The sequence below is a fragment of the Giraffa tippelskirchi genome, chromosome 5 (assembly GCF_054371585.1).
Source record: "Giraffa tippelskirchi isolate mGirTip1 chromosome 5, T2T-mGirTip1v1.2.pri, whole genome shotgun sequence".
Taxonomy (NCBI): Eukaryota; Metazoa; Chordata; class Mammalia; order Artiodactyla; family Giraffidae; genus Giraffa; species Giraffa tippelskirchi.
In genome coordinates, this window is record NC_137279.1 from 175,009,389 (window position 1) to 175,028,994 (window position 19,606).

Below are 19,606 nucleotides of genomic sequence, written 5' to 3' on the forward strand. Positions count from 1 at the left end.
TGGCCAAAAATTAAAAAAAAAATCTAGACTATTCCCCCACATTTTGTTTGTTTGAAGAGTACTGCACAGTTGTCTTTTAGATATTCTGAATATGTCTAATTTTTTTCTTATGATTCAGTTCAGTTCAGTCGCTCAGTTGTGTCCGACTCTCTGCAACTCCATGGACTGCAGCACGCCAGGCCTCCCTGTCCATCACCAACTCCCGGAGTTTACTCAAACTCATGTCCATTGAGTCAGTGATGCCATCCAACCATCTCATCCTCTGTCGTCCCCTTCTCCTGCCTTCAATCTTTCTCAGCATCAGCATCTTTTCTAATGAGTCAGTTAGTTATGATTAGATTTGAGTTAAACATTTTGGCAAGTGTATTTCATTGCTTCAGAAGGTTGATAATGTTGCATGTCTCACTTTTGCTAATAACTGAATTTATAACCCCTTGATTAAGGTGCTGGCTGCCAGACCTCTCCATTGTAAAGGTTACCTTTTCCCCTTTGTAATAAATAAATCATCTTGGAGGCCAGTACAGATTTGAATATTGCTCTTTTCACTTAAAATTATAGGTATACATTTTATATATCATCTCAAAACACCTGATATGCTAAACTGTTATGAACATATAGTTTCTTATCTTTATTAAAAACAATACCTATTTATCTGAATACTTACTATGTGTCAAGCACAATGTTATTTGTACTTTATACACATTTGTTTGTTTCTTTAACATAACAGCATCAGTTTATCCTCCAAATGAGATAGCGACTATCATTCTCTTCATTTTACAACAGAAAACTTCAAAAAGAAGTCACTCTGAGCATTAAAACTTGGATTTGGTGTGCTCATCTTGAAAGCTTGAGTACTTTACCACTCTGCTATGTTCTTCTTTAGAAAGTGGATTTGAAGATCCTATGGTAGCATCAGCTGAGTTTAAAAGTCAAAGAGGGATAGTAATTTTCTTACCTTGGTGATTCTCTTCTCTTCCCTCTCCATCTCTTCTTTCTTTTCTTCCTTCCTTTATTTATACTTGTGGTAAAGTATATATAAAATTTACCATTTTTAAGTGTACAATTCTGTTCACATTTTTGTGTCACCGTTCTTCTGAACTGTTTTCATCTTGCAAGGCTGAAACTCTGTACCCATTAAACAACTCTGAATTCTTCCCCTCCCCGCAACCCCTATCAACCACTAATCTACATTCTTTCTGTTTGAATTAAACTATCGAAGGAACCTCATATAAGTGGAATCATAAGTATTTGTCTTTTCCTAACTGGCTTACTTCACTTAGCATAATATCTTCAAGGTTCACCCATGTGTCAAAATTTCCTTCCTTTTTAAGGCTGAATAATACTCCCTCATGTGCCACATTTTGTTTATCTGTTCATCTGTTGATGGACTCGGGTTCCTTCTGCCCTTTAGTTATTATAAATAATGCTGTTTTGAACATGAGTGTACAAATATTTTTTTGAGGCCCTATTTTCAGTCCTTTTGGGTTTGTACCTAGAAGTCGAATTGCTGGATCGTATGGCAATTCTGTTTTTAATTTTTTTAAAAAAAGATTTTTAAAGATATCAGTCTCTTGGAAATCCTCTTAGTAGTAGTAACAGTGATCTATGTGTAGAACACAAACTTAAGCAGAAATTGACCTTCCCTTTATTCTGAAAATCTAAGTAGGTTTGAGGGCTAACAAATTTTTGTGGTTTTGACAACTTGGAGTGAAGATTCTCCTGCATTTAGACAGGTTCCCTATGTTTAGTGGACCTCTATGGTTTTGTTTTGTTTTCTTTTCTTTTCTTTTGGCCTTGCTCTGGGGCATGTGGGATCTTAGTTCACCGACCAGGGATTGAACCCACATTCTCTGAATTGGAAATGTGGAGTCTTAACCATTGGACTGCCAGGGAAGTCCTGTGGAGCTCTATATTGGATAATACCTTTTCTTTATCACCTGTAGTCAGTTTTGTGCTTCAAAAATCAGTCCAAATCTATTAATTCTTGGAGGTTTCACTGAAGTCCAATGAAGTTTTTCCCTAAGTGCATCAACATTCATATAAATACTTCTTGTGATGTATTTGAGTCTTTATTCTCTTTCTTTACTGATTGGTCAAATTGCTTATTGTTTGTCCTTTTCTAGATGGCTAATTCCAGAAGATTTAAGCCAAATCTTTTACTGCTTGTCTGTTTATATCCTCCCCCCATACCTCTGCCACCAAAACGAGAAAAAGAAAGAAAAGCACTACCCCGAAAGAAATTACCTGGATAAATGAATGATGCACTGACCCTTAAAAAGCATATTAGAAGTATCATTTAACTAACCGTTCTTGCTGTTGTTTTCATTGTGCTCTTATGATGTGCCAGGCCTTTTAGGTACTGCAAAATAAAAATTAATACAATATAGATCCTGGTCTCAAAATGCTTTGTAGCCTAGTGAGGAGATATTTATGCACAGAACTATGTCTTGAGTGTTATACTGTTGTTCTGAGGCAGTATAAAGAAGGAAACCACAAACAGTTCCTAGAGACAGACAAGGAAGATGTCAGAGAGGAAGGGGATATTTGAGTGTGGCCTTCAAAGATAGGTAAAATTTGAGGGGCTAGAAGAAAAGAGGAAAATATTTTATGCAGATGAAAGACATACAGTGTTATGAACATGTTCATCTCCTTGTCCACTTGTTTAAGGAAGTAGGGTTTTTTATGATTAATTTGAAACATTTTTTATCCTTAAATTTCACACATTGTTTTATCAAAGTTTCTTAAAAGCAGACATTAAAAAAAAAAAAGACCTCAAGAGTGATAGTTTTCAGATAATGGAAAAAAAAAAAGGAGTGACTTTCAGAGTGGAGAGCTCTTATTAAAAAACAGATGTCTTCTGTAAATAGAGCTGGAAAAATACTATCAGTGTGTTCTTTGTATATAAATGTCTCTTTTAACTTATCCATGCAGGATCTGAAAAGGAAAGCCACTTCTCTTTCATCAGTCACGAGGTACATGACAACAGAATCATTGATGCACCAGGGAGAGAGATGGGTTCCAAATCTCACTCAGGGATCTAGAAGAGGGGAGAGACAGCCAGTGTTGTGCTCAGTTCTTCTGATCAGGGTTCCTGTGGCTCTGAGTGTTTTAATTCTTCCTTCCCCTTCTTCTGTCTAGACACTCTGAAACATTGTTTCTTTGAATTTTAAGATAAGCTGTGTCCTCTGTCCTATATTCATAGGTATACTAAACTACTGAGGCTGTTGTCCTGTCAAAGAATTTCTAGAGATTGAAGAGTTAAGTAGATTTTTGTGTTTTCTATTGGAATTTCCACTTGGTGAAGTAGAAATAATATCCTGAAATGATACTCTGAAAGTCCATAGAATGATGACAGTTGTGCATGGCATGTCCCTGCTGTACATGATCTGAAATGAATTTTTTTTTAACCAGTAAGTAATGAGATCTTTGGTACTTTGTAATTTTTCTACAGCCTCATTCATAATTGCCCAATAGGAAACACATAATCTAAGTGAATAATTGAGCTTCTTTTGGTTAAGACAAAATATTTTCTCTCATTTTGTTAGTCTCTCATTTTGGTTGTCTCTCATTTCTCTCATTTTGATACTACTGAGACTACTTTTGGAGGCTGAAAACATAGTTAATTTTCTTGCAGGTTAAGTGTTGAGTTTTTTAAACCTGTGGAGTATGCATTGAAATTATAAAATAGTATTTTTACATGTAAAATAGATTGAGTTCTACAGAGGATGAATGTTTTAGAAGTAGACTTTGCTCTGTGTATATGGGTAATGGTGTGAGTGGTGTGGCTTAGGTTTTTTGTATCTGACTTGATTGTGTGTAAATGGTTATAAGGAACTTTGGGTTGGGTTACTCAATATTAGGTCCAGAAGATTCACTGCCTTCTTACTATATTTAACATGCAATAATTTTTTCTGTATAGATATACATTTTATGGTGCTTGGGAGAGATTTTGAGGATGTAGGTTTAGTGTCCTATAAAGACAGTTTTATAGTTCATTAAGTGTTATATAAGCCTTATGCATGAATTTTTTCTGTACACAATTAAAACTCCACGAAAGAGACTTTCCAGTTAGTGTCCTAAGGCTCAGAAGCGTTGGCCATAAGGAACCAGCCTAATACATTTTCCCCATTTTTCTCTAAGGTATTTTTTTTAAGATGTCATGATTTCTTTCTTTTTTTTTAATTAAACTTTTTATTTTGTATTGGAGTATAGCCAATTAACAGTGTTGTGCTAGTTTCAGGTGGACAGCAAAGTAAGAAGTCATGATTTCTTGAGGCATAATCATGTATTTAGCCAGCTTAATATGAAACAGTTTTGGTCTTCAAAGGAATAAATCCATCTTTGTTAATGGGTGTGAAACCCTTATGTAATCAGAGTTTATAGAAAGACATCCCTTACCATGTCTGTTTTATCTGAATTGGCAGTAAAATATCTCAGCATGCTCTACATGTGGAGACTTTAACTTCATATATAGCTGCCGTCCTTGAGTCTCTTGTTCTATTTTATTTTCTAGGTGCGCCACCGAGCTTCCGGCCAGGTAATGGCTCTTAAGATGAACACGTTGAGCAGTAACCGGGCAAACATGCTGAAAGAAGTGCAGCTCATGAATAGACTCTCCCATCCCAACATCCTTAGGTAATGGCTTTTCCTTCCTTCCAGGGATCAGTGAGAAAGCTGAAACATTACTGGAGACTTGTTAGAATAGTATTAATAGCTGAAAAGAAGGGTTCCAGGTTTCATGCTGAATCTGTCTTTCTGGAATTTAGCTGTGCTGTAGGTCTTTTTCTACCTATTGAGACTTAATTTTCTGGTAATTAACTGCATTTAATAAGGCAACTTTCGGGACTTCCCTTGGCAGAGCCAGGAAGCTTTCTTGGAGGAGGTTGACTCAAATTGGAATGTGAAGTTTAATAGGATTTTAGAAGATAGGGAAAGTACTCAGAAAGGAACAAAATTATTGTTGTTCAGTTGCTAAGTTGTGTCCGACTCTTTGTGACCCCACGGACTGCAGCACACCAGGCTTCCCTGTCCTTCACCATCTCCCGGAGTTTGCTCAAACTCATGTCCATTTAGTTGGTGATGCCATCCAATCATCTCATCCTCTGTCTTCCCCTTCTCCTCCTGCCTTCAATCTTTCCCAGCATCAGGGTCTTTTCCAGTGAGTCGGCTCTTTGCATCAGATGGCCAGAGTATTGGAGCTTCAGCTTCAGCATGAGTCCTTCCAATGAATATTCAGGGTTGATTTCCTTTAAGAGTCACTAGTTTGAGCTCCTGGCTGTCCAAGGGACTCTCAGGAGTCTTCTAGAAACTCAGAAAGGAACAAAATAATAACAAATAAAGCATAAAGGTAAAAGTACAAAGCTTTTTAAAGAGTCAGTGAATTAAAAACCCATTTGGCTATGGAATATGCAGAAGAGGAGAAAACTAATGTTCCTACTGAAACCCTTAAGAAAAAATGAAGGAATTTTGAGGACTTCACTGGTGACAGTGGCTAAGACTCCTCGCTCCCTATGCAGGGGGCCTGGGTTTGATCTCTAGTCAGGGAATTAGATCCTTCATGCCACAACTAAAGATTCTGTATTCTGCAAGTAAAAGATCCCGCATGCCGCAACGAAGATGGAAGATTGTGTGTGCTGCAACTAAGACTGGCACAGTCAAAATAAAATTAGAAAACAAATATATTTTTTGAAAAGTGAAGAAATTTTCCAGAGCTGAAGATCAAGTGCCTATGAAAGAAATTTGCCCAAAAGATCCTTCAAAAGGTAAGGAATGAAGCTTATCTGTAAAGAAGCTAAGTGCTATCACAAAGAGTATAGGCAGATGTAGAGAACTGAGATTCTGATGGCTAGGATGGCAAGAAAAGCTGGCAGCTTCTATGCACTCGCAGAGCCCAAACTGGCATTTGTCATCAAGATCAGAGGTATCAATGTTGTGAGTTCACAGATCTGAAAGACATTGCAACTTCTTCACCTTTGTCAAGTCTTCAGTGGCACCTTTGTTAAGATCAACTATGCTCCACTTAACGAGGACCGTGGAACCATATATTGCATGGGCATAACCAAACCTGGTCAGTAGATGAATTGATCTACAGATGTGGTTATGACAGAATCAACAAGAAGCAAATTTCCCTGACAGATAACTCATGGATTGCCTGATGTCTTGGTACATATAGCATTATCTACATGGAGGATCTGATTTATAAGACCTGTCCTGTTGGAAAATTCTTCAAAGAAGGAAACAACTTCTTGTGGCTTTTCAAATTCTCTTCTCCATGAGGTGGAATGAAGGAAAAGACCACCCTTGTAGAAGGTAGAGATGCTGGCAACAGGGAAGACTAGATCAACAGCTTGTTTGAAGGATGAACTAAGATACCTACTATGATTATTTTTGTGATCTGGTCGGGGAATAAATAGAGCAATTTATTGGATTGAAAAAAATTTTGTTAATAATGGCAACAATGAGAAAACCATTTATTAAAGTCTTCATGTATGCTGGATGTTTTGCCTATTTAAAGATTTAATTTTTACAATTATTCTCCATCGAAGAAACTGAGGCCAAGAGGTTATGTGTTGTCTGAGGTCTGTAACTTTGAGGTGGTGCTCTTTCTACCATGTTTCTCCTAGAAGAACTTTTTCTATCATGTCTTTCCTAAAGGATTTGATGGGATAGCATTGGTAGATAAATGTGGAAAGGTAGAACTGGGCATTACTATTTGGAAATGTTTTGCCCAAAGCCAAAAAGATTATATTTTATGTTTCATGTGTTGAATTCTGAGCAGGGATTAGATGACAGAGGGTAACTAATGGCAAATTCAGAATGGTTTAGTGATGGGGAGACTGGTGGCCAAGAGATCAGTTAGGGGGCATCTACAGTGTTTGAGATGGTTGAGTCTTTTTTTTTTTTTTTTTTTTTAACTATTTAATATATAGTATACCATATATAGTATATGTTGTTTAGTCGCTAAGTTGTGTTCAACTCTTTGCAGCCCCATGGATTGTAGCCCATCAGGCTCCTCTGTCCATGGAATTTCCCAGGCAAGGATACTGGAGTAGGTTGCCATTTCCTCGAGATGGTTGAGTCTTGATTAAGCTGATTATATTTTCATCTTGTTTAAAAGGTAGTGTTTTATTATTATTGTAGAAATGATACATCATCACTGTGGATCATTGAGAAAATAATATTTGCAAAAACAGGAAAATAAAAAATGGTCCTTAATCTCAACATCTAGGCATCAAGCTAGTATTAACATATGATATATTTTCTGCCAATCTTCTTTATTCATCACTTCTTTTTTTATTCTCTTCACTATGAACTTGACTGGTAATTGCATGGGAAGATTGATTCTAAACATTTTATTTCATGACAGCAAAGTTTAAAGATACAGTTTTTATATAAGAAGTAGAATACTATATAGTGTACTGATTAAAAATGGAGGCTCTGGATTCCAGATCAAGCTGCCTGAATTCAAATCCTGGATCTTGGGAAAGTTATTTAACCTCTGAGAACCTTAGTTTTCCCATCTATAATGAGGATAATGACCGTGAGTAAATCCTTCGTAGAGTTGTTATTGAGGATTAATTTAATCCATATAAAGCACCCTGGAATAATACTTGGTTTTGTTAAGTGTCCAGTAAATGTTAGCTATTATTATTAGTTTCTTTTCCTCTGGCTAGTTCTTTAAATGGCTCATTGCATCCCATCTGTCTTTTATCATTCATTCACTCACCAAACATTTGTTGAGGGTCTACTGCTATTTCTAATACATTCAAGAGTTTTCTGCTAGAGTGATGCTGTTGAATAGAATAGAACTTTCTAAAATGATGGAAATGTTCTTTATCTGTGCTGTTCAATAGCTTCATGTGGCGAATGAACATTGAAATGTGGCTAGTACAAAGAAGGAACTCAATTTTTTATTTTATTTGATTTAAATTGCCACTTGAAGCTTAGCGGCTACTATATTGGACAATCCTGGACTTTCAGTCTATGTACATCTTTGCTCTTGTTGAATACCATTCCTGTTCTGATGTCTCCTTGGTCTACTTTCTCAGCCTATCTTTTTTTTGCCTCGTTGTTCAGGAATGACACACCCTTCCCTTTTAACTTACAAAAAATCATATTCTTTGCTGTGAGCTAAGTTTTCTAATATATAAAATGTAATGTTAATGTTAATTCTATCTTGATCTTCACAATAAGCCAACAAATGAGATAATGTATGTAAAATCTATGGATCTGTTATAATCCACAGTAAGCATATAATACATGAAAATTACTATAATGATTATTAACCATGGTGGGTTTGCATTTTGATGGTGACTTTTTTGTCCTGCATAAGCCATCTGTCTCAAATATAGTGCAGTTAAAAGCCTGGAAGTGGATTACTTTTTAAAAGAAGTTCTAGTTGTTTATATCTTTCATGTTTTTATGTCTTTACTTTCATTGTATATTTTGAATACAACAGAAGGAAATTATCCTATCAAGGGGGCCTAGAGCAAGCAGAGTCCTCTTGGCTTTTGTTAACCAGAGGAGTCCTATAGCAGTAGAAGCATTTATTATACTTCCCTAGGACTGATGTTGAAGCTGAAACTCCAGTACTTTGGCCACTTGATGCAAAGAGCTGACTCATTTGAAAAGACCCTGATGCTGGGAAAGATTGAAGGCGGGAGGAGAAGCGGATGACAGAGGATGAGATGGTTGGATGGCATCACCGACTCAACGGACATGAGTTTGAGTGGACTCAGGGAGTTGGTGATGGACAGGCAAGCCTGGCATGCTGCAGTCTGTGGGGTTGCAAAGAGTCGGACACGACTGAGCGACTGAACCGAACTGAACTGAGGATGCATAACTGTGTTCCAGTCTCAAATTCTTAGAATTTTTATTCCTTAGTGCTTTTCTAATTGTCTTAGTAATTTACTGTTCATACTTTATATTTTTTGTGATTCAAATTTTTTGTTCCTATTTGTTAGTATGGCTCTTAGCCTATTTTCAAGCTGTTAGTATAGGTTAGTTTGTAAAGCTGAGACAGAAGTATGCACCAAAGTTTTCCTTCATTATGAGATTTAAATTGGGAAGAATCCATCTCTTGGAACCCTAGGATTTTCACCAACTTGCATCCTCAGGGGCTTAACCTCAGGAGGAAGGTTGCTGAGCAAATGAGCCTTTCGGTTTCCATCTCTGTTTCATCCAGCCAGAGAAGCTGTTTTATATTGAACTTCCATCTAAGAATTTTGCAGAAAAGATCTCCTACTTAAAAACAAAGAAAAAGTTGAAAATTGCTACATTAGTGATTTTGAAGCTGTACTTGGAGGAAAAACAGCTATCTGCATGTGCTGCCAGATGGTGGGCATCTGATCCTCTGGGCATGACTTGGTCCTCTGCTGACACAGCTATTTTGTGCCCAGCATGAGTGAATGAGCTGAACCTTCGCAGTTTTATTTCTCTCTTTTTCTTGACCCCAGCCTCCCTGTTTCCTCTTTTCTTTTTATCTTTCTCCCTCCTAAGATTTCTAGTTGGAAGGAAGAAAGTGGCCCCAGTGAGACAGAGGCAAGTAGATGTGTATATTTTGTTTGTGTGTATGTATTTTTTTTAATACATGGATACAGTTAAGATTGTTGTATCATTAGTTGCTCTAACTTATTGGTTGAAAAAAAGAACAATAAAGTGCTTTGTTGAGGGCAGGGACCGATAGTTTGGACCTCTTGTGAATAAGGTTGTTTATGCCAGAAAGTCTTATGCTCAAAGATCTGTAATCCAATTCTGTGCCCTGCTCACTTCCACTCCCCAATGGCCTTTTTGAGGACCTGTACCAAGATTTGTTCTTATACCTCTTTGTTATTCTTCATGCCATGAGAAATTTAATATTTCTTTTAGACTCCTTGTTGACAATCTCATGTTTACTTCTTTTTAGGCCACATTCTGAATTTATTTTCCTGTCTACCTATTTTTGTTTAGAATTAACCCCTCTTCAGAATCCATATGCAACAATATGATTGCCATTTTGTTACAATGAAGAATATGCTTTCAAATCACCAAATATTTATTTAGAACTACTCAGTCCAACCCCATGCTAGGTAATACCATGGTGAATAGAAGAGAAGTAGAGGGCTGTTATCTCCCAGATGGTCTCCTTAGGAAGCAGACTGTACGCCTAGGAAACAGACTAATATCTGCTAATGCTATGAGGATGTGTCAGAGTATTTTCCCAGCCTCATTATTAAGATAGCAGTCTTTCCAGTTACCCATTATGAAAATCCCAAACTCATCTCTAGTTATTCCGTTTATTCCTTGCTTCTAATCAGAAACTAAGCTCTTGATTTTAAACCTTCAAAGACTTTAGCATCTTCTTCCCCTAGCTCCAGAATCACTGCTGATGATGACTGCAGCCATGAAATTAAAAGATGCTTACTCCTTGGAAGGAAGGTTATGACCAACCTAGATAGCATATTTAAAAGCAGAGACATTACTTTGCCAACAAAAATCCGTCTAGTCAAGGCTATGGTTTTTCCAGTGGTCATGTATGGTTGTGAGAGTTGGACGGTGAAGAAAGCTGAGCACCGAAGAATTGATGCTTTTGAAGTGTGGTGTTGGAGAAAACTCTTGAGAGTCCCTTGGACTGCAAGGAGATCCAATCAATCCATCCTGAAAGAGATCAGTCCTGGGTGTTCATTGGAAGGTCTGATGTTGAAGCTGAAACTGCAATACTTTGGCCACCTCATGTGAAGGGTTGACTCACTGGAAAAAACCCTAATGCTGGGTAGGATTGGGGGCGGGAGGAGAAGGGGACGACAGAGGATGAGATGGTTGGATGGCATCACCAACTCGATGGACATGGGTTTGGGTAGACTCTGGGAGTTGGTGATGGACAGAGAGGCCTGGCGTGCTGCAATTCATGGGGTCGCAAAGAGTCGGACACGACTGAGCGACTGAACTGAACTGAACTGAACTCCCCTATGCATCTGTCAGTTCAATCCTCTTCACTTTTGCCTTGAAAGAATTATTCTTTTTGCCTATCTTTTCACTCTTCCTGATACATAGCTCTAATTGTATAGCTTATACAAAGAGCTGGCTCATTGGGAAAGACCCTGATTCTGGGAAAGCAAAAGGAGAAGAGAAGGGAAGGCAAAAGGAGAAGAGGGTGGCAGAGGATGAATACGTTAGATAGCATCATTGACTCAATGAACATGAATTTGAGCAAACTCCAGGAGATAGTGAAGAACAGGGAAGCCTGGTATGCTGCAATCCATGGGGTTACAAAGAGTCAGACACAACTTAGTGACTGAACATTTCTTAAAAACTTTTTGTGGTTCCCATTTATTTCAGAATTGAATCAGAAATTCTTTAGACAGACAGCTAATGCCTGCTCTGTTTTTCTAGCCTTATCTTCAGCTATTCTTATGCACTTAACACCACTCCTAATTGTGATTTCCTAATTGTGTTCTCTTGGACAAGTTATTTGACCTCTGGGCTTTGGTTTCCCCTTTTGTTAAGTGAGGAGAATGGATCAGCTCAGAAATCATACTGAATTAATGTTGAATAATTTTTAAATGATCAGGTTTGAAAAATATATTATCTCAGGGTGTGTTTGTGTTTGTGTGTGTGTGCACGTGTCGTTCAGAATAAATGGGAAGCATTTAAAAATGATGGATTAAAGTTCATCTTTTTGATTTTATAATTGTAATCCTAGTGAGTAACTAGGTGAAAGAGTGTCAAATAGCCGTCAAAGCAAATTTTATAACACTAGCACATTGGTAAGGGGATCTTAATATTGTTTTCTCTTCTCTGTACTAAGAAAGTCTGATGACTTATGAATTGAGTCTAGGTCCTAATATCATATAACCAGAAAGTTTTTGTTTAAAATAAATGTGGAATAAGCTTCAGTACTATTTATGTCATTGTTTGTGGATAGTGAAGTAGTATAATCCCAGAAAGAAGGTGACTTTTAAGAAACTTATTGAGATATAATTGACACACAATATAAGATGGTTGTTAATATAAACAATGGCTACCAATTACTGAGCACCTATTATGGGCCACTGTTGATCATATTTCTATCCCAGCCACATATTTTACTTTCTAGATGTCTCCCATTCTCAGCAAATGAAATTACCATTCATCTATTACTTATGCCAAAACCGTAGGTGTCATCTTTAATATTTTTCCTTCATACCCGACTTCAAACCTTTAAGTAGTTTAGCATTATTTTTAAAATATGCCTTGAGTCTGACTACCACTTATTACCTCAATAGCCACCATCCTACTTCAAAACTCTTTAGTTGATCTCCCAGATTCCCCTCTTGCTCCATGGTAGCCAGATTGAACTTGAAAAAGGAAAATCAGATCATACCATCCTCCTCTGCTGAGTTTCCTTCTATGACTTTTTGTCACTCTTCAAATAAAGTCTAAACTCTGGGCTTTGATGTTGAGATAAGTGCATACAAGACCTTAAATGAGTTGACCTATCTGCTTCTCTGACCTTATTTTCTTCTTCTTCTTTTTTTAATGTAGACCATTTTTAAGGTCTTTATTGAATTTGTTACAATATTGCTTCTTTTTTGTGTTTTTTGGCTATGAGGTTAAGTTTTTTGGCTATGAGGCATGTGGGATCTTAGCTCCCGTACCAGGAGTTGAACCTGCACCCTTTGCATTGGAAGGCAAAAATCTTAACCACTGGACCACTAGGGAAGTCCCTGACCTTATTTCTGATCACTCTTTCCTAGCTTACACCATCCTAACCACCCTCACTGGCTTTTTTGTTTCTCAGATACACCAACTTCTTTCATACTTCAGGGTCTTTGTACTTTCTTTTCCCTTTTCCTATAATGTCTTTGTTCCAGAATCATTGAGCATGCTTCTTCTGAGATAATGCCATCCTCAAAGAGACTTTTGTTGACTAGCCTGTCTAAAATAGCCATCCAGTATCACTCTTTACCCCCTCATCATGCTTTGTCTACATCATTCTTATCATCTTTGAAAATATCTTGTTTATTTGTTTACTTATTGTTTGTAGCCTTTCAGATAGGGTGAGCTCCCTGAAGGTAGTGTCTATAGAAGCAGATGCTAGATAGAAGCAAGCCAATTTGCAAACCTACAAAACCTGCAGTTCAGCTCTGGAACTGAAGGTGGATGTCAGGCTTGGGCTGAAAACAGAAGGACTACTGAAAGTCTTTTCAGGGGTAACTGGGCCTAAAAGTCACCATCTCCATTCATTGCAGTTAATCAGTTAAGTCTCAGCCACCTCAACAAGAGATGAATTTTTATTTTTGGAAAAAAATTGAACCATACATGCTTCATACTAGGTAAGCATCTAGTATGACAGCTGATGGAGAAGGAATGTTATCCTAAGAAGAGGGAAATGAAGGGACTGTCTGTGTTCTGAATGGTGAGGCTCTTGAGACTTCTAGTCCTCTTCTGTCCTTTGACTCTTAAGCAGGTAGGAATCATCCCTATCCCACCCACACCTGCCAGGAAACTGGTGGATTCGGAGAAATTGAAGAGCTCCAAGTAAAAGAGGAAAACTTTGAAGTGTAACCAGCAAAAAAACTAATTATTATCTTCTAAATGTACTTCTTCTAGGAGAGGTTTGAGAAGGAGCTGCATCTATGAAATAAGAATAGTATACTATAAAATAGGAGTAATTAGAGAGCCATAAAGATTCTTGAAAATTTTAAAATATTATTATATGTTTATATATAGTTTTATATGATTATTTATTTATGGTTTTATTTAAAGTATTTGACTAGACTGCCAAGGAGGTAAAGAGGAAATCATCCATTAATGGTGAAAAACCAAAGATGGAAAATAAGAGAGAAAAGAATTTAAAAAGTAAAGGATCAATCTAGGAAGTCTGTTTTTGACTAATACAAGAACATTTTCTACAACTAAGGGGCATGAACTTCCAAAGTGAAAGGACCTCCTAAGTGCCCAGCACAATGAATGAAGAAAAGACCCATCCCAGAGCATATAGTTGTGAAATTTTAAAATACGGGTAATAAAAATAAGATTCTAAGCACTTGCACAGCATAGAGGTGGAGACAACCAGAGGCTATATAAAGGACTGAAAATTCAAATGGTATCAGACTTCTCAAAACCAGCTCTGGGGGCTTCCCTGGTGGTCCAGTGGTTAAGACTTCTTCTTGCAATGCAAGGGTCACTGGTTTGATCCCCAGTCCAGGAAGATCCCACATGATTCGGAGCAACTAAGCCCGTGGGCCACAACTACTGAGCCCATATTACTGCAACTGCTGAAACCCTTGTGCCTACACCCTGTGCTCCTCAACAAGAGAAGCCACCACGATGAGAAGCCTGCACACTGCAATGAAGAGTAGCCCTCACTCGTGGAAACTAGAGAAAGTCCACGTGCAGCAACAAAGACTCACAGCCCTCCTGCCCTCAGTCTTTCCCAGCATCAGGGTCTTTTCCAATGAGTCAGCACTTCACATCAGGTGGCCCAAGTATTGGAGTTTCAGCTTCAACATCAGTCCTTCCAATGAACACCCGGGACTGATCTCCTTTAGGATGGACTGGTTGGATCTCCTTGCAGTCCAAGGGACTCTCAAGAGTCTTCTCCAACACCACAGTTCAAAAGCATCAATTCTTCGGTGCTCAGCTTTCTTTATAGTCCAACTCTCACATCCATACATGACCACTGGAAAAACCATAGCCTTGACTAGATGGACCTTTGTTGACAAAATGATGTCTCTGCTTTTTAATATGCTGTCTAGGTTGGTCATAACTTTCCTTCCAAGGAGTAAACATCTTTTAATTTAATGGCTGCAATCACCATCTGCAGTGATTTTGGAGCCCAAAAAAATAAAGTCAGCCACTGTTTCCACTGTTTCCCCATCTATCTGCCATGAAGTGATGGGACCAGATGCCATGATCTTAGTTTTCTGAATGTTGAGCTTTAAGCCAACTTTTTCACTCTCCTCTTTCACTTTCATCAAGAGGCTCTTTAGTTCTTCTTCACTTTCTGCCATAAGGGTGGTGTCCTCGGCATATCTGAGGTTATTGATATTTCTCCTGGCAATGTTGATTCCAGCTTGTGCTTCTTTCAGTCCAGCGTTTCTCATGATGTACTCTGCATATAAGTTAAATAAGCAGGGTGACAGACTTGACGTACTCCTTTTCCTATTTGGAACCAGTCTGTTCTGCAATGTCCACTTCTAACTGTTGCTTCCTGACCTGCATACAGGTTTCTCAAGAGGCAGGTCAGGTGGTCTGGTATTCTCATCTCTTTCAGAATTTTCCACAGTTTATTGTGATCCACACAGTCAAGGGCTTTGGCATAGTCAATAAAGCAGAAATAGATGTTTTTCTGGAACTCTATTGCTGATCTCTATCTGGGTCCTCTGCCTTTTCTAAAACCAGCTTGAACATCTGCAAGTTCACGTTTCATGTATTCCTGAAGCCTGGCTTGGAGAATTTTGAGCATTACTTCAGTAGCGTATGAGATGAGTGCAACTGTGTGGTAGTTTGAGCATTCTTTGACATTGCCTTTCTTTGGGATTGGAATGAAAACTGGCCTTTTCCAGTCCTGTGACCACTGCTGAGTTTTCCAAATTTGCTGGCATATTGAATGCAACACTTTCACAGCATCATCTTTCAGGATTTGAAATAGCTCAACTGGAATTCCATCACCTCCAGTAGCTTTGTTTGTAGTGATGCTTCCTAAGGCCCACTTGACTTCACATTCCAGGATGTCTGGCTCTAGGTGAGTCTGAGTGATCACACCATCGTGATCATCTGGATCGTGAAGATCTTTTTTGTACAGTTCTTCTGTGTATTCTGCCACTTCTTCTTAATATCTTCTGCTTCTGTCAGGTCCATACCATTTCTGTCCTTTATTGAGCCCATCTTAGTGTGAAATGTTCCCTTGGTATCTCCTCTAATTTTCTTGAAGAGATCTCTAGTCTTTCCCATTCTATTGTTTTCCTCTATTTCTTTGCATTGATCCCTGGGGAAGTCTTGCTATTCTTTTGAACTCTGCATTCAAATGGGAATATCTTTCCTTTTCTCCTTTGCTTTTTGCTTCTCTTCTTTTCACAGCTATTTGTAAGGCCTCCTCAGACAGCCATTTTGCTTTTTTGCATTTCTTTTTCTTGGGGATGGTCTTGATTTCTGTCTCCTGTACAGTTTCATGAACCTCCATCCATAGTTCATCAGGCACTCAGTCTATCAGATCCAGTCCCTTAAATCTATTTCTCACTTCCAGTGTATAGTCATAAGGGATTTGATTTAGGTCATACCTGAATGGTCTTGTGGTTTTCCCCACTTTCTTCAGTTTAAGTCTGAATTTGACAATAAGGAGTTCATGATCAATGGTAGGCATGTAGTCCATGGGGTTGCAAAAAGTCGGACATGACTGAGCGACTTCCACTTTCACTTTCATATAGTAACTAAGCAAATGAAAAATTAGGCAAAACATTAAAAATTGCGCAGGAAATAAAATGTAATCATAATACAGTTTGGCTTAATAGTGATTATAATCAGTCATAATAGTGTAAATGCTGAATTTTGATTTGCTTCTCCTCAATATTAATTTTACCCAAAATTATCTTAATAGTATTGGAAAGAAGTAATTTAAGAGGGTGAAACCCTCAGCTTTTACCCTGGAAAGCCAGTAGGTCAGAAAGAGCAGTGTTAGTATGTTAGTTAGCTAGAGCTATGTTGGTAAATAGAAGAAACAGCTAAAAGAGTTGTTACTCAGAGGAGTAAGATTTAGTAGTGATATGGGGAGCCTGGGGTACTTATTATTTTTCATCATATAGCTGTTTGAAGCTATTTAAGTTATAAATGGGATTCACTTGTGGCTCAGCTAGTAAGGAGTCCGCCTGCAATGTGGGAGACCTGGGTTCTGTCCCTGGGTTGGGAAGATCCCCTGGAGAAGGGAAAGGCTACCTACTCCAGTATTCTGGCCTAGAGAATTTCATGGACAGTATAATCCATGGGGTCGTAAAGAGTCGGACACGACTGAGCAACTTTCACTTTCACTTTCAAGTTATAACTGGGCTTCCCTGGTGGCTCAGATGGTAAAGAATCTGCCCACAATACAGGAGACCCAGGTTCAATCCAGGGTTGGGAAGATCCCGTGGAGAAAGTAAAGGCTACCCACTCCAGTATTCTGGCTTAGAGAATTCTATGGACAGTCCATGGGGTTGCAAAGAGTCGGACACGACTGAGGGACTTTCACTTTCAAGTTATAACTGGGCTTCCCTGGTGGCTCAGATGGTAAAGAATCTGCCCGCAATGCAAGACACCCTTGTTCAATCCTGGGTTGAGAAGATTTCCTGGAGAAGGGAGTGGCTACCCACTCTAGTATTCTTGCCTGGAGAATTCCATGGATACAGGAGCCTGGTGGGCTGCAGTCCATGGGGTCACAAAGAGTCAGATTCAACTGAGTGACTAGCACTTTCACTTTCAAATTATAACTGAGGAAAATTAAGTTAGGAGGCAATTGCAGTAATTGCAGTTGGGCTTCTCTGATAGCTCAGTTGGTAAAGAATCCGCCTGCAATGCAGGAGACCTTGGTTCGATTCCTGGGTCGGGAAGATGCCCTAGAAAAGGGAAAGGCTACCCACTCCAGTATTCTGGCCTGGAGAATTCCATGGACGGTATAGTCCATGGAGTCACAAAGAGTTGGACACGACTGAGTGACTTTCACTTTCACTTTTCCTTCAGAGAGAGCTTGGACTATGGGTAGCAGTGAAGGTGTAAAGAAGTCATTGGAAGCTTTACGCAGTGGCAGTATCGTAGCCAGTGAGGTTTATCTGAGGCACAATTATTGCTAATTGAAAAAGAAGCCATTGGATTCTGGATATTTTTGAAAGTACAGGCAGTAGAATTTTCTAATGGATTGGGTGTGAGATATTAGCACAAAGGAAGAGTAGTCTAGAATGACTCTTATTTAGGTTTTTGACTTCTATGACTGGGAGAATTGAATTTCCAGTATTTATTGTGGGGAAGACTGTAGGGGACAGGTTTGGGGATAGGAGATCTGGAGATAATCAAGTTGGATATGCAAGTCGGGAATTTGGAGGAGAGGTTCAGGATGATTTTATCACTTAATAGTTAGGGGACCTTCGATAAGTTACATAACCTCTATAACCTCAGTTTTCTCATCTGTGAAGTAGAAAATAATAATAGTACTACTGTACCAGGTTGGTGGTGGTGCTGAAAATTCATCCTCTGTGCAGTGGTGCTGAATCAAATCTTGGAGACAGTTTTGGGAAAAGGAATAGCTTTATTGCTTTGCTAGGCAAAGAGGGACACAGCAGGCTCATGCTCTGAAAAAAAAACAAACTGTGTGTCCCAACCCGGGGAGATTTGGTGAGTTTTACAACAGTGGTTCAAGGGCAGGGTTGCTGATAAGGATCAAGGTGTGTGCAGGGCTTGTACTCCTTTTATCTGGCCTTAGGTGGTCTTCTCATGGTCTTCTTGAGGTTAATCAAACTATGATCTCCTCTGGAATGAAGAATGCTAACATCTTCCACTTGTTGGAGATTTTAATTCTGTAGAAGGGCTCAAAGATACTATGTTTTATCTCTTGAGGTGGAACCGTGACCCTGCCGGCAAACTGCTCTTTGTTTCTCTCTCTGTTTTCTGGTTTAAAATAATTTTTTGTTGCCCAGGATATTTTTTATTGTATCTTTTTTTTTTGTTTATTTTCTTTTTTAATAACTATAAATTCAAACTTGCATTTGTCTTGAAAAACAACAAAACTTTTATATCACTTGCTAACCTGGTCTCATTTAAAAAGAAAGATGGAAATTATCTTGCAAGAGTAAAATTTGTATCATGAATGATACAAGTCTAAGTCTTGCAGAGTACATCATGAGAAACGCTGGGCTGGAAGAAACATAGCTGGAATCAAGATTGCCAGGAGAAATATCAATAACTTCAGATATGCAGATGACACCACCCTTATGGCAGAAAGCAAAGAAGAACTAAAGAGCCTCTTGATGAAAGTGAAAGAGGAGAGTGAAAAAGTTGGCTTAAAGCTCAACATTCAGAAAACTAAGATCATGGCATCTGGTCCCATCACCTCATGGGAAATAGATGGGGAAACAGTGCAAACAGTGTCAGACTTTTTTGGGGGGCTCCAAAATCACTCCAGATGGTGATTGCAGCCATGAAATTAAAAGACGCTTACTCCTTGGAAGGAAGGTGATGACCAACCTAGATAGCATATTGAAAAGCAGAGACATTACTCTGCCAACAAAGGTCCCGTCTAGTCAAGGCTGTGGTTTTTCCAGTAGTCGTGTATGGATGTGAGAATTGGACGGTGAAGAAGGCTGAGTGCCGAAGAATTTTGAACTGTGGTGTTGGAGAAGACTCTTGAGAGTCCCTTGGACTGCAAGAAGATTCAACCAGTCCATCCTAAAGGAGATCAGTCCTGAGTGTTCATTGGAAGGACTGATGTTGAAGCTGAAACTCTAATACTTTGGCCACCTCATGCGAAGAGTCGACTCATTGGAAAAGACCCTGATACTGGGAAGCATTGAGGACAGGAGGAGAAGGGGACGACAGAGGATGAGATGGCTGGGTGGCATCACCAATTCGATGGACATGGGTTTGGGTAGACTCCGGGAGTTGGTGATGGACAGGGAGGCCT

At 38.7% G+C, this 19,606-nt stretch overlaps 1 protein-coding gene and 1 pseudogene across 5 annotated transcripts in view; both read left to right on the plus strand.

Moving 5' to 3' along the window:
• The window catches only part of TESK2 (testis associated actin remodelling kinase 2), a 141,747-nt gene that overhangs the window by 67,349 nt on the left and 54,792 nt on the right, over window positions 1-19,606 (plus strand). For 3 of the 5 annotated variants that reach the window (XM_081488651.1, XM_081488652.1, XM_081488653.1), the window contains one exon: window positions 4,514-4,635. In XM_081488651.1, the coding sequence (XP_081344777.1) occupies window positions 4,514-4,635 (122 nt within the window). Of the gene's footprint in view, window positions 1-4,513; window positions 4,666-19,606 lie in introns of all 5 variants that reach the window. The other 2 variants (XM_081488654.1, XM_081488655.1) reach the window with 1 other exon arrangement.
• LOC145508004 (U4 spliceosomal RNA) lies at window positions 17,723-17,833 on the plus strand (annotated as a pseudogene).